Source organism: Mustela putorius, unplaced genomic scaffold (genome assembly GCF_011764305.1).
Source record: "Mustela putorius furo isolate JIRA1106 unplaced genomic scaffold, ASM1176430v1.1 tig00003988_pilon_pilon_pilon, whole genome shotgun sequence".
NCBI lineage: Eukaryota > Metazoa > Chordata > Mammalia > Carnivora > Mustelidae > Mustela > Mustela putorius.
In genome coordinates, this window is record NW_025422127.1 from 8,449,737 (window position 1) to 8,463,802 (window position 14,066).

Below are 14,066 nucleotides of genomic sequence, written 5' to 3' on the forward strand. Positions count from 1 at the left end.
TTGATTATTACAGTTCTAGCAAAAGCCCAATCTAAACAAGCAATGTTCTCTGCTTCTCAAAACACAAACCCACAACTCGCACTCTTCACGGAATGGCAACGTGACACAGGACAAAATCCATGTCACCCTCCCTGTCTGCTTCAAGTAACTGACCTTCTCCAAGGGTCCTCTGCAACAAGTCATGTTTGGCTTGAAGCTTTGTGATGAGATTACTACCTTCCAAATATTCTCTGAGTTTCTGCAAAAGGAAAGATTCGTTTTTAGCTTTAAAAAGTGTATATCATGTCAAGGGATTTTCCACGGGATGCTTAAAATCCAGCCACTTTTATCTGCTAGAACCTTGCTACTCTGAGGGCAGTCTGACACAGACCAGCATCACCCGCCATCATCTGGGAACCTATCAGGGATGCAGTCTTCTGGATCCCTTCTTCCCCAGACCTGTTGAAACCAGAACCCACAAGGTTACAAGCCCTCCTGGGGACACGTATGTACGTTACAGTTTAAAAGTGGTCTTAGAGCAGTCCTCTTTAATTCTGAGGAACTTTTACAAAAGTACTAACTCCCACATCCTATCTCAGATCAACAGAATCGGCAACTCTGAGGACAGACAGGAGTCCGTATTTTAATAAAGAACCCAGGTGATTCCAATCCAACTCTAGATGCTTGTTTGGGGACCCCAGCTCTGAGGCCCAAAGGTGGCTGGGAAGCGACAGACGCACCATGAAGTAGAACTGCTCTGTCTCCTGCTGGTTTGCTCTTCTCTTGGCGATGCTGGGCTTACTCAGGTAGGTCTCAGAGACTGTAGACTTCACAGACTCCGTGGAGCGGCTATGCTGGAAGCATTCAGAGACATCGTAGTCCTCTATGGTGACCATATCTTGTATGGTCTGCAAGGTGGCTTCGGTCGTTTTTTTCACCTGGGGACAGGAACACATTTCTCCTGTTACCACACGATTTCATGAATCCCACACTCAGTAAGAATCTATTCTGTCAGGCGGAGGCGAAGACATAGGCCCTGCCCCAAGAAGAGGAGAGAGATAGGAAAACAACACCCACTACCACCAATGTAAAGAGAGGTTCTCTTCAGAGACATTCTCGAGAGTATATTTCTGCGTATTTGGATCCTTTAAGTCTCATGTATCACTGGGTACTCTCTCAGTTACATTTTTTTTTTTAAGATTTTATATATTTATTTGACAGACAGAGATCACAAGCAGGCAGAGAGGCAGGCAGAGAGAGAGAGGAGGAAGCAGGCTCCCCGCCGAGCAGAGAGCCCAATGCAGGGCTCGAACCCAGGACCCTGAGATCATGAGCTGACCCGAAGGCAGAGGCCCAACCCACTGAGCCACCCAAGCACCCCTCAGTTACATTTTTTAAAGTAACCTTCTAAAATTGGAAATTAAATACACACAAGAAATATACACACCATAAGTGTACTGCTTGATGAATGACCAGAGTGATCACATACTTATGTGACCACCACTCAGATCAAGACATAAGTCCCCTACAAATACCTTTGTGCTTCTCCCAATTACCACAAGCCCCTTTTTCGTCCCCCAAAGTAGCCATTATCCTGAATGCTAACATCATGTATTAGTTTGAGCCTTTTTGTACTTCATACACATGGAATCCTATAGCATGTATGATTTTTGTCTTGCTTCTGTTGTTCAACTTTATGTAGTAAGATTTATTCATTTCTTGAGAGTATAGTATTTCATTGGTGCATGCTGAATATTCATTGCAGGAATACATCGTAATTCATCCCTTTTACTGTTGATAGATGACTGATTTCTAGTTTTGGGTCACTGAGAATAATACTGCCATGAACACACGTCTAGCATACATGACAGTTTTCCAAAATTATTGTATTCCCACTAGCACAGTAAGAGAGTTCCTGCTACTCCGCATGAAGTGTTGGCATTATCAGCTTATAAAATTTAAACCATTGTGTTGCGTGTGTAGTGGTATCTTATTGTGGTTTTAATATGCATTTCTCTGATGCCCAAGATTGAGCTCATTATAATACGTTTATGATAATTTGGATTCCCTCTCTTGCAAATAGTTTGTTTAAATCTCCTGCTCAATTTTCCACTGGGTTATAAGTCTTTCTCTTATTTATTTGTAGCTATGGATATGAGCCTTTTGTTAGTTACAGGTACTGTGAATATCTTTTTCCCACTCTGCTCTGGCTTTTCACTCTAGAATCTAGATAAACTGTCTCTTTTAATGTAATCAATTTATCGATCTCTTCCTTTATGATTAGTACTTTTTGTGTCCTATTTAAGAAATATTTCCCTATCTCAGAGTCATAAAGATACTCTTCTATGTTATCTTCTAGGAGATTTTGTCTTCTACATTTACCTTGCACAATTAGGTCAGAGTTTACCTTTGCTTATCAAAGTCTAGTGTAAATCAATAGCTTTATCCTTCTCCCAAAGTACAGAATTTAGAGCACCTTAACTTCATTTACTTCTCCTTATTTATATGCTAGTTTATAATGTATTATAATAAAATTTGTACATAAATATTAACATATATTTAAAAACATATATAGTTAGTATTTATTAGTTATATATAGTCAGTATTTATTATGCTTTATCCATATATGTTACATTATTTGACCTCCTTTCCTTATATGTGTGTGTGTGTATGTATGTATATTTTTAGATTATTTAAATTTATTTGACAGAGACACAGCGAGAGAGGAAACACAAGCAGGGGAAGTGGGAGATGGAGAAGCAGGCTTCCCGTGGAGTAGGGAGCTCAACACAGGCCTTGATCCCAGGGATTCCTGGGATCATGACCTGAGCTGAAGATATATGGTTAATGACTGAGCCACCCAGGTGCCCCACCTTTCCTTATATTTTTAAGAGTACTCCCTGCCTTTATTCCTTTTAGCATGAGTCTGCTGGTGGTGAACTCTTTTTTTGTTGACTAGAAAATGTCTTCTATTTCACTTTCATTTATGAAAGTATTTTTTTCTGGTTGGTAGTTTATTTTCTTTCAATACACTGAAGATAAGAACTACATTTTCTTGCTTCTATGCTCCTGTTGATGAGACGTTTGCTGTGAGTCCACTGCTACTTTGCTTGCTTCTCCAGCTGCTTTTAAAGTTTTCTACATTAAAAAAATTTTTAAAAATTTATTTGAGAGAGAGCATAAGCAGAGGGGAGGTGCCGAGGGAGAAGGAGAAGCAGACTCCCTGCTGAGTAGGGAGCCTGAATTGGGCTCAATCCCAGGACCTCAGATCATGATCTGAGTCGAAGGCAGATGCTCAACCAACTGAGCCACCAGGTGCCCCTAAACTATAGGTTTTACCATGATGTGTTATTGTAAGGATTTAAAAAATTTATTCTATCAGGATTTTTTTGGACTTCTTGAATTGTGCGATATTTTTCATAAACTCTAATAAATTTTCAGCTTTTATCTCTGCAAATATTGTCTCCTTTTCTATTGTTTTCCTTTCTGGGAGTTTCATTAGTATGGCAAACATCACTGTGTTCTCTTCATCTCTTACCCTTCTCTTCAAATATTTTTTTTAAAGATTTTTATATATTTATTTGGAAGAGAGTGAGCAAGTCCATGCATGAGTGGGGAGTAGAGTAGCGGGGGGGGGGGGACAAGCAGACTCCCCACTGAGCGGGGAGCCTAGTGTAAGGCTCAATCCCAGGACGCTGAGATCACGACATGAGCCTAAGTCAGATGCTTGACTGACTGAACTACACAGGTGTCCCTTTCTTTGTATTTTCTATCTTTTGTTTTTCCATGCTGCATTTTGATTATTTTCTTTTGATTTGTCCTCCACTTTCATAATTCACTCTTCATCTGTGTCGAATCTGATGTTAAAACCATCCACTGATTTGTTAACTTGGGACATTGTAGTTCTCACTTTTAGAATCTCTATATGGTACATTTTAAAATCTGTTATTTCACTGTTTATAGTTTATGTTTTAGTGTGGTGCTTTTCAAACTTTAATGTTCCCTACTGAAATCTAAGCTTGGCTTTTAGCTCCTTGAACACAATAAGTGGCTCTTTCATTCTGATAATGTCATTCTGATAATGTCAATATTTGTAGTTCCTGTGGGCATCTCTTTGATCTGATGTCTGTTTGCTAGATGTTTTGGTAGAGTTATTTGAAGTTGGTAGAGTTATTTGGTAGATTTATTTAAGTTAGGGTGAGACTATCATCTTCTAGGGAGAATGTCTATTTATTTTTCCAAGAAAATCAGGGAACTAATAGTTCAAAATCACCGTGTTATATTTTTGTTCAAAATATTTGATGCTCTTCATTTTGGGAACATATGGTTCTCTGTGCCGTGGACTTCAGGCTTGGCTAGACATCTTGTCCAGGACAGTGAAATGTGAAATAATCAGCTGAATGACTCAGTTCATTATTACAGGAAGTAGAAATAGTTTCAATTACTTTTTTTTTTAATCAACAAAATACTGTTTAGGGAAGAATTAATGCTAATCAGTATTAGTTCCGATCTAAAAGAGATCATGTGATACAATAAAACAAAAAAGTACAAAGAAAATTAACAGACTTAGTCATTATTGCTGGGGATGTGCACGATGCAAAGGAGAGAGATTACTGGGGGAAAAAAATCAATATTAAAGGTTATTAAAAAAATACTGTGAGTGGTTACTTTAAGGAAAGTCATGATTATATATTTATAGGCTGAGTCAAGACTCACCCCTCCAGAGGTGACATTAGCAAGATGGCAAAATAGGAGATTCCCCTGCACATGTTCTTCCCTGCCCCACAAGTAATCTGGTGGCCATCCACGGACAAAATTGCATTTGTGGGAGCTTTGGGATCCAGGTAAGAATTGTAAAACCTTGGTGGAGCCCAGGACTGAGGAGAACCAAGTTGAGAAAGTAGGCCTGGGCCCAGGTGGGAGGCTTCCCAACCCTGGTCCTGGCTACTGACCCAGAAATAGCCAGCTCCCTCTGGGGATTCTGTTATGGTCCTATCTGGCTTTGGTCCTGTCACCAGAACTACCTGCCAAGGGATCCAGGATGAGTCACATCTATTTGTGCCTCAATAGGCCTGCTGACCTTGGTCCCAGCTGTGAACCGTGCAGCAGCCCATGATGTAGTTCTAGTCCTTCTCAGCCCTGGTCATGGAGCAATCTTCCATGTTCAGTATCGTGTTAGAAGGCATACTTCTCAGTGCTGGTCCTGGAGGCAGACCTGCTGACCTCAGTCTATCTGTAGATCTCGAAGTGGCCCTGGAACCTGGCTCCAGGTGGGAGACATGTCTGTCTATGCATCCTGGAGGGGGCCTGGGACTCGGAGCCAGCTGCCTTCAGCTGGGGTATAGAGCCAGTCCTATCTGTTAGGAACCTGTTCAGGAAACTGGTGGGTGTCACACCCATTCAAGCATCTGGTAACAGACTATCTGTGGACCAACTGCAGGCTCTGAAGTGGACCCTTGCCCCAGCACCAGACTTACTGCCCCAGGTCTTAAAGGCGGTATATTTCCCAGGGGACCACACAGGATCCACACCCAGCAGCTTCCACAGTAACAGGCCCACAAACTGTGGAACCAGCAGCAGCCATGTGATTCCTGTCATTGTCAACAACACCGTTTTTCTTCCTTTACTTAACTTTCTTCTTTGAAGCAAGAGTGTCATGGTTAAATTTGGAATTGTCAGGAAGCATAAAGAATGTGACAGAAAATACCAGACAGAATGGCTGGGACTACATACTAACCCATGGGATGTTCTCGATGAAGAATAACACCAGCTTCTGAAACAGAAGTCATGTTAATAAACCACAAGGAGGGAATATAATGAGGCAACTACGAAACAGCTAATATGAGGTTTGTAATGACTCCCTATTAGCAGCAGGAAAACGCAGTTAGCTTTGGTAGGAGAGGCCAAAAACATGACAAGGCATTTATGAAAAACCCGAAGAATGTACAGCACTGGAGAGGAATGCCCATGTGCTGAGAATCAAAATGAGTGACAGACAAGAGGTGACTTTTGTAGGCGGCTGCAGACCAGCTCTTTGGCCCTTTTACTCACAGGACATTATGATCACTGGAAAAAACAAAACGGTTGTTTTGATTTTATTCTTTAAACATACTGTATTCGTTTCCCAGGGCTGCCAGAACGAAGTACCACATGCTGGGGGCCGCAACGATTGCAGTTCATTGTCCTACAGGTCAAAAGTCTGAGAGCAAAGTGCTGCTTCCTCTCTAGTGCCATGAGGGAAAGTCTGTTCCAGGCTCGCATCCTTGGCCTGCAGACGGCCGTCTTCCGTGTCTCTTCACATGGCCTCCTCTGTCTGTGTGGGCCAACTTTCTTTTTTGACAAGGACGCTGATCACACTGGATGAAGGCCCACTCGAATGACCTCACTTTACCTCTCTGAAGACCCTAGTGTTCAAATAAAGGTCTATTCTAAAGTACTGGGGTTAGTACTTCAACATATACATTTTGGGGGGACACAAGCCAACCTCTAACACACACATTATTTTATGACACTGTGCCATGAACATTACACAGTCCTAGTCATCCTTGAAGGCTCATCAATCCAACTGTGAAGATGACCCCCAGCTCTGGGGGAATCACTCCAGAGCTAGCTTGGAAAGAAAGGAGCAGAGGGAAGGAACCCCAAGCTGAAATCCCTGTAACAAAGATTAAAAGCAAACGTGAAGAATGTGTGCAAGACCATGCAACATTAGATGGAAACAAACGTGGAGAATATTTATAGTGAGAAAGATATCAGTGATTATTTAGCTGTAGGGTGCTTTCCAAGTGTTGTCTTTAAAAGGAATGTTTACTAATGTTCTAAATAAAAAAGCCAAACTTATAAAAAAGAAAAAGAAAACAAAAAAAATGGAAGTAAACTTGTGTGGGCAGCAGGCTCTGCTCTGACTATGTGTACAACCCACAGTGGGCACTAATAAACGTGTGTTGGCCGGCCGGCCGATGGGAGGCTGAAATGATCAGGAGTGAGGTACAGTGATGTGAGCAGGCAGCACACTGAAACTGAAAGCTCATTTCAAAAGGCCAAATAGGCAAATGTGAAGTTGTGAGGAGACAACAATCCATTATAAATCTGTTTATAATATAAATATAAATCTGTTTCTTATAATCTGATTATAAATCACCCCAGATTCAATGACAACCTTTTTGAAGCTTCATTCAGCTTCTACTACGTGCGAGTATACTGAGGTCATTTCATAAACGCTTACTGCTCTTTGTTCTAAGGTCGGTGCTGCAAACTCAAATGTCTTCAAGGGCCAAGGAAGTAATGGAAATAAGGCAAGTGGGCTGAGTGGGGAGCATGGCAAACAAGAAGCACATGCTCTGTGTCTAAACACAGCATCTCAGCTCCAGCCAGATATCCTCCTGCAGAAATGCAGGTCTAGTATGATCAGGCTTTCTAATTGTTTAGAAACTGGAAACAGATTTTAAAAACTTCTAATTTTTGAAATGACAGCTACTAATTTTTAAAAATCAAGCACTTTAGAGCAAACAAAATTTATCCATGGTGTGTAGGTTTTTAGCATGGAATTTGCCTTCTGAAACAGCTTCCCACAGTTTCAAATCATGCCCATTATGTGTAGTTGTTTAAGATTTGGTGAAAACGTTCATGTTCTATTTAGCTGCCCTGTCCTCACTTTTTGTAAACTTGGATGAAGTTCTCTTTCAACTTTTATCTTTTCACAGAGAAGTCGTAATTATTTTTAGTTAACTGAACTCTTTCCCAGTGAATTTTGGTCTTTATGTGTATCTGTCTGTGCAGAGGCAGAGACATGCTTCTTTCATTGTATATTTTGGTTTGAGAGCAATGTGTCAATTTTCTGACCTCTATCAGCGGAGGATCAGAGGCAAATTATTTATGGTAAAGAAGAGCGCTATAAAGGACTCTAAATCAGCAATGATTGCTGTTTTCTTCCCAAGATACCTCCCTTATTTTTTGTATTATATAAATAACTTGTTATAGTCTGGCTCTCATGCAAGACAGATGCGAACTGTGACATTCATCTCTGTACTCCCCACACCTGGCAAAATATGTGGAGCGTAGAAGTTGATGAACAAATATTTATTGTACTGAAATGAACTGCCTAACAGTGTCAAAATCCCTTAGTTGGCTCCCAAAGTCTCTTGTCATCTGACTTCAGCTTCACCTTTGTCTTATCCTCAAGCATAAGCCTGGATGATGACCAAATTCCTCTGGGAAATCAAGGTTCTTCCAGGACATTTTGAAATACACTGAAACAACTTTTCCTCCTTCTCTATCAATGGAAATCTACTGATTGTCAAAAATCCAACTTAAATCTTCCTTTCGTTGGGAATCCCATTCTATGACAGTGCATTAGTCCCATATCCAACCAATCATAAACCACCAGTCATGCTCACTGGAAAAGTCAGGACAATCTAATTCATTTGTTTCTATGAGAAATGCTTTTAACCCTCAGAAAGCACTGTTTGCCACCAATCAAGTTTATAAGGACAATGCTTCTCTACAATATGCCCCAAAGAGCATACATTAAAGGTCAAAACCTCAAAGGCCTGCAGAGGCCAGACAGGCAACAGAAATGGAAGAGTCCAATGTAAGAAAATTGGGAGCTGAATGACTATGGCAAAGTAGAATTCAAATATCCCACTCTTCCCTTCGTGAGGCAATGCAAGGTCAGAGTCACCAGACTTGCTCATTTTCAACAGGCCAAAACTGTGGGAGCCAAACAAAACAGGTCTGTGGGCTGCCAGTTTTGACCTTGTGTAGAACACATTATTTTCCTAGAGTTTAAAGACTGTTTCCAAGTAAAACAGCAGAAGGCTACACACACACACACACAAATTGGAATTCACTACATGTACAAACTGTAGATCTATTAGGATCCAGTAAACTGCACCAGGCAAGTGTTTGGTGATGCCTCGCCAAAACCCTAAGCTCGAAAACACCTCCAGAAGAGCAATAGCTTTCCTTTGGAAAGGCTCATCTGTGAGACTTTACACAACGACTGAAGTCTTAATCACATGGTTGCATCTTAAATACACATGTGTGGAAGAGGGCTGGTTTGGTTCTGCTAGAAAGAATGGAAGCCAGAAAGCTGCAATGGATTTTGACCAAACTAGACTGGTCTAGAAACACATCACTGTTTGTTTTTTTTAACAGAACCAAACACATGTTCATAGAGTTCACAACATCCCATGGGATTAAAATAAAAGAGGGTACCAAAAAAGTGCATTCTGGTTAATTTACTTCCTCAAGGTGACTTATTGTTATTGTTTTCTTTTTCTGTCCCACATTCCTTCCTTTCAGGAATTATCTCTAGAATTACATATTTCTGTTGGAGCTGTCAGTCAAAGGGCTCTACGCTGATCCATGAAAAAGCTCCACTTCTTGCATGTAATGGCTGGTCTGGAAAGTACCCATGACTGAGGTCAGGCCAATAAAGGATCCTAGTTCAGAGATAAAGACCCTGGGCTGGGGTGAGACAGCAAGTTATAGGGACCATGTAGTTTGGGCTATCCCGGGATGAGGGAAAGCACATGTGAAGATATAATTTCAAAATCATGGAAAGAGAGATTCCTGATAATATCATCAGAATACAGATTCCATTATGCCCGAGGCTATGCAAACATTGACCAGTAAGTAAACTTTCAATCTTGAGTTTGATTTGGGTTCTTATAGGTGATGACTGAGAGCCTTAGAAACATTTTTGGTATATTTTATTGAAGGAGATCATGGATCCAATTAAATTAATTTCAGAAACAGGCAGCTGAACTGTATGACTGCTTTCTGGCTCAACATATATTTACTCCACATTTTATGTTCTATTCACCTAAAGCCTCTAATATCAGCAAATAAACAGTTTCCTATTCTCATTCAAGTATGCTTTTAAAATATGATTTTTGTACTATTTTATCAGTAATGCCATGCTTAGTACCAAAAATCTAAATAATATAAAAAAGCAAAGAAATTTACTCATTTCAGAAGTTAGGATTAAATTAACATGTCAGTCAAGTTTTATTTCCACACTATTGTGTATTCTTGGACACATATATTGAATTTGATCATTTAGGGGAACTGTTTTCAGTACAAATTACAAATTTAAAAAGAAAAGGTGTGTTTACGTGTGTATGTAGTGAATCCCTGGTAAAGGTTTCATCTCTGGTATAATATAGAAACTTTGCTGGTATATTATAGAATCTTCATCTGTGACAAGGGGTATTTTAGGAACCAGCTGAAAATGCATGATGAAGAGATTGCGTTGGGAATGTTCAGTATGCCTAGGTCATGTGACAACGTCTTCCAGTGCACGTTAGAATCAGATTACTTGTGGGGGAGAAAGCGTGCTCACCTCCTCATTCTCGATTTTGAGCGTGGCCAGTCGGGACTGCAGCTGCTGGTACCTGAGCATGAGCTCTGCCTGGACCGGCTGCTGGGCGCTGACCTGACAAACCTGGTCGGGGGAATCAGAAACCACAGTTACAACAGGGCCATCGAGCTGGCCTCTAGAGGCATGGGTTTCCTACTTAGATGCTGCCTGAGTCACACAGATCCCCTCTAGATTCCAGGGACATCTTTACCCCGAAGAGCTGCCTCAAAACTTCGGTGTTAAATACGGACTTGCTACACGAGTGGCGAAAGTGGAGCGCAGCTGTGTGGCCTGGATACCACAGGGGAAGACGGCAGCTGCGGGAAGCTTCTCGAGATCTAAGAATGGGCCAGTTGCTGGAGAGGGAGCTCTGATGCTGACGTCTCACTGGTGGAATTCAGAATGACTGCGGGGCAGAGTGCAAAGGAGGACCCACGTGAACCACACAGGCAAAAGGAGGGGAGGTGGCAGAGCCTGACTGCAGTCAGAGGGGATGGAGGTAGCTTACTCGCCCTCAGCTTCCTTCTCTGTGAAAAGGGGAAACTAACATTTCCTACACCATGGGGTCCTTGCAGGGATGAAATAAGCTCATGTACAGAGTACTTAGAATACTGCCTGGAATAGAGTAAAGACTCAGGAAATGTCACTATTAGCATCTTTCAACCATGGCTTGCCTTACCAGTATCGGCCAAATCATGGGATTCACCATGAATGTGAAGTGCTACTTCTTGCAGTCTGTAGCAGAAACATATTTTGGCTCTGATCTCAATAATGGTTAAGGTCAAAATTAGAGCCTTTTAATTATATTATATTTAGTTATATTAAAATTGTACCAGAAATGAAGTTTCTTTTCATTTTCCTTGTCACAGAAATGCTCTTGGCACATGGGGGTTTCCTTTTATGGAATCCCCAAAACATTACAGAGACCGCTGCTCCCTGGCAGAACCGGCCATAGAAAAAGGGGCAACTGACTCACTTTATTAAAAATAATAATAGTAAAAAAAAAAAAAAAAAAGGAAAGAAAGCAAAATGAAAAACTGCTAACCCAATCACTTCTCTGTGCTATTTTATCCTTCTATGTTTGACATATCCATAACTGAAACATTATAACAGTAGTCCTTTAGTTTTGGAAACATAACTTTGGGTGGGGTAAGCCACCTGCCTCTCAAATTCACATGCTCTTTGCATAAAAACTGCTTACTATTTTTTATTGAGTGATTTACTCTATCAGATCAAGCAAATATAAAATTGGGTTAGAAATACAGCAGGCACACGCCTATCTTACAAATCTTAATACTAGGTGTCTCAGAAAAAATATGACAATAAAGGAATCTGTCGTTGCTATTATATCTATTTTTAAAAACACACTGTCACCACAATAAGCTAATACTGAGTTTTTAATCTATGAGTATTGTTTTTCACAGCTGGAAGACCAAGTGCTAGCTAGCCTGCTCATTAATTGGTTCTTCTTGCTTTCCTGGCTGCAGACAATAAAATATAGCACTGCCACTCGTACACAGCCAAATGGATATTCTTCTCTGGGTAAAATAGGACAGAAAGCTAAATTCATATAAAGAACCTGAGCTATATCATTTCTAATGCTCATTTTACCAGTTTGGAGACAACTGGAGTCTTAAAAAACATGTTCTGCATTTTCCTCCCTCTCTCCCATGCTCCTGTCATTTATAATTATTTTTCTTTAAATAATGATTCCTTATAATGATTCTTTAATTATGATCATTCTTTAAATGAAGATTATCAGAAGTCTTCAGAGAGATTCTACTGGGCCAGCAAAATATTTCCTTTTGAATTTAGATCTGAATGTCTACAGGTGGAGGAAGGACTAACTATCCTGAGACAGTGTAGTGCTTACAAATGAGTTTGTCCATAGGGTTGGCCAATGCGGGCATCTGAGTGCTAGATCCTTGCTTTAAAAAGTGATTGCACCTGGGGATGGGGTGGGATGGGGCAGGGGAAGGTGGTGGTGGCTGATCTGAGGATATAACTAGCTAAGATCCCAAACAAAGGCAGGGGAGAGAACACAACTGGGAATTCTGACAACTCTTAGGTTGAAGCAGGTGAAGAGTAACTAACTAATATAATGAAGGACAATTCATTAGTTTTGAAACAATCAATTACTGACCTCATCACCCATGTGAGACTGAAACTCGAATTTCATTGGTGGACAGAATGCGGCAGGGTACATCTCCATGAATCTCTGCTTATCGCTCCTGGGCTCCAAATTGTCAACTGCATTCTCAATAATGTCTAAACCTTCATGTCTGGAAGTTTCAAGATTATACTCTGCAGAGAGATATGTTCTCAGGGCTCTGTTCAGACTTGCATGGTAGCCAAGATCACAGCACTTAAAAAAAATAAAACAAATACCATATATAAAAATTAACTCAAAATGGATCAAAGACCTACACGTGACAGCAACAACTATAAAATTCTTAGAAGAAAACATAGGGTAAACCTTCATGATCTTGCATTAGGTATTGGTTTCTTGGATAAGGCATCAAAAGTACAAGTAAAAAAAAAAAGAAAAAATAAATTAGATTTCATAAAATTTGAAGACTTTTGTGCTTCAAGGGCACTATCAAGTAAAAAGATAACCCACAGAATGGGAGATTTTTTGTAAGCCATGTATTTGATTTAAAAAAATTTGTATTTAGAATATATAAATAAATCCTACAACTCAATAATGAAAAGACAAATAGTGTAACTAAAAAATGAGCAATGGAATTGGACAGACATTTCCCCAAAATTATATACGAATGGTCAACAAGCACATGGAATGATGCTCAACATCATTAGTCCTCAGGGAAAAGCAAATTAAAACCACTTCACACCCACTAGTAGGGTTTTAATAAAGATGACAGATAACAGGCATTGAGGAGGATATGGGAAATTGGAATCTTTTATATGCTGCTAATGGGAATGTGAAATATTGTAGCCTCTTTGGAAAAGTCTGGCAGTTCATCAGAGAGTGAAACACAGAGTTAGCATATGACTTGGCAGTTCCATTCCTAGTAATATATACAAGGAAAATAAAAACAAATTTTCACACAAAAAAACTTGTACATGCGTGTTTATAACAGCATTATTACTAATAGCTGAAAAGCAGAAACAATCTAAATGTCCAATTAATAAGTAAACAAAATGAAATGTTATCTGGTCGTAACAAGAAGGGAGTGAGGATACATGCTACGACATGTAGGATCAACCTTGAAACTCAAAATGTTAAGTGAAAGAAACCAGCCCCCAGGGACCACACCTTGTAGGATTCAACTTATAGGAAATGTCCAGAATAGGTAAATCTATAGAGATAGAAGGTAGATTAGTGGTTGCTAGGGGATGGAGGACCTGGAGGGTGGTGACTAAGGGTTATGGGATTTCTTTTTGGAGTAATGAAAATGTTCTGTAATAGATCATGGTGATGGCTACACAAATTTGAATATGCTAAAAGCCAACTGCAGATTTTTTAATGAATGAACTATATGGTATATGAATAATATCTCAAGAAACCTGTCAAAAAATAAAAGAGGCAAAACAAAATACTGAAAGGAAATAATGAAAAAAATAGCATTTAAATTTGTTCATGCTTATTGAGACTATGATTAATTGAAATCTTTGTAGGATGTAAACACAATAACTGTGATATTTTGGATTTGTATAATTTACTGAGGACTCCATAATAATCTGTACTCTTTCAGAAGTGAGA

The 14,066-nt window shown here is 39.9% G+C and overlaps 1 protein-coding gene across 2 annotated transcripts in view; it reads right to left on the minus strand.

Moving 5' to 3' along the window:
• The window catches only part of SRGAP1 (SLIT-ROBO Rho GTPase activating protein 1), a 266,482-nt gene that overhangs the window by 55,240 nt on the left and 197,176 nt on the right, over positions 1–14,066 (minus strand). For both annotated transcript variants that reach the window (XM_004766598.3, XM_004766597.3), the window contains exons 7-10: positions 12,486–12,707; positions 10,325–10,426; positions 720–917; positions 154–238 (exon numbers count right to left, since the gene is read on the minus strand). In XM_004766598.3, coding sequence (XP_004766655.1) covers positions 154–238; positions 720–917; positions 10,325–10,426; positions 12,486–12,707 — 607 coding nt within the window. The remainder of the gene's footprint in view (positions 1–153; positions 239–719; positions 918–10,324; positions 10,427–12,485; positions 12,708–14,066) is intronic.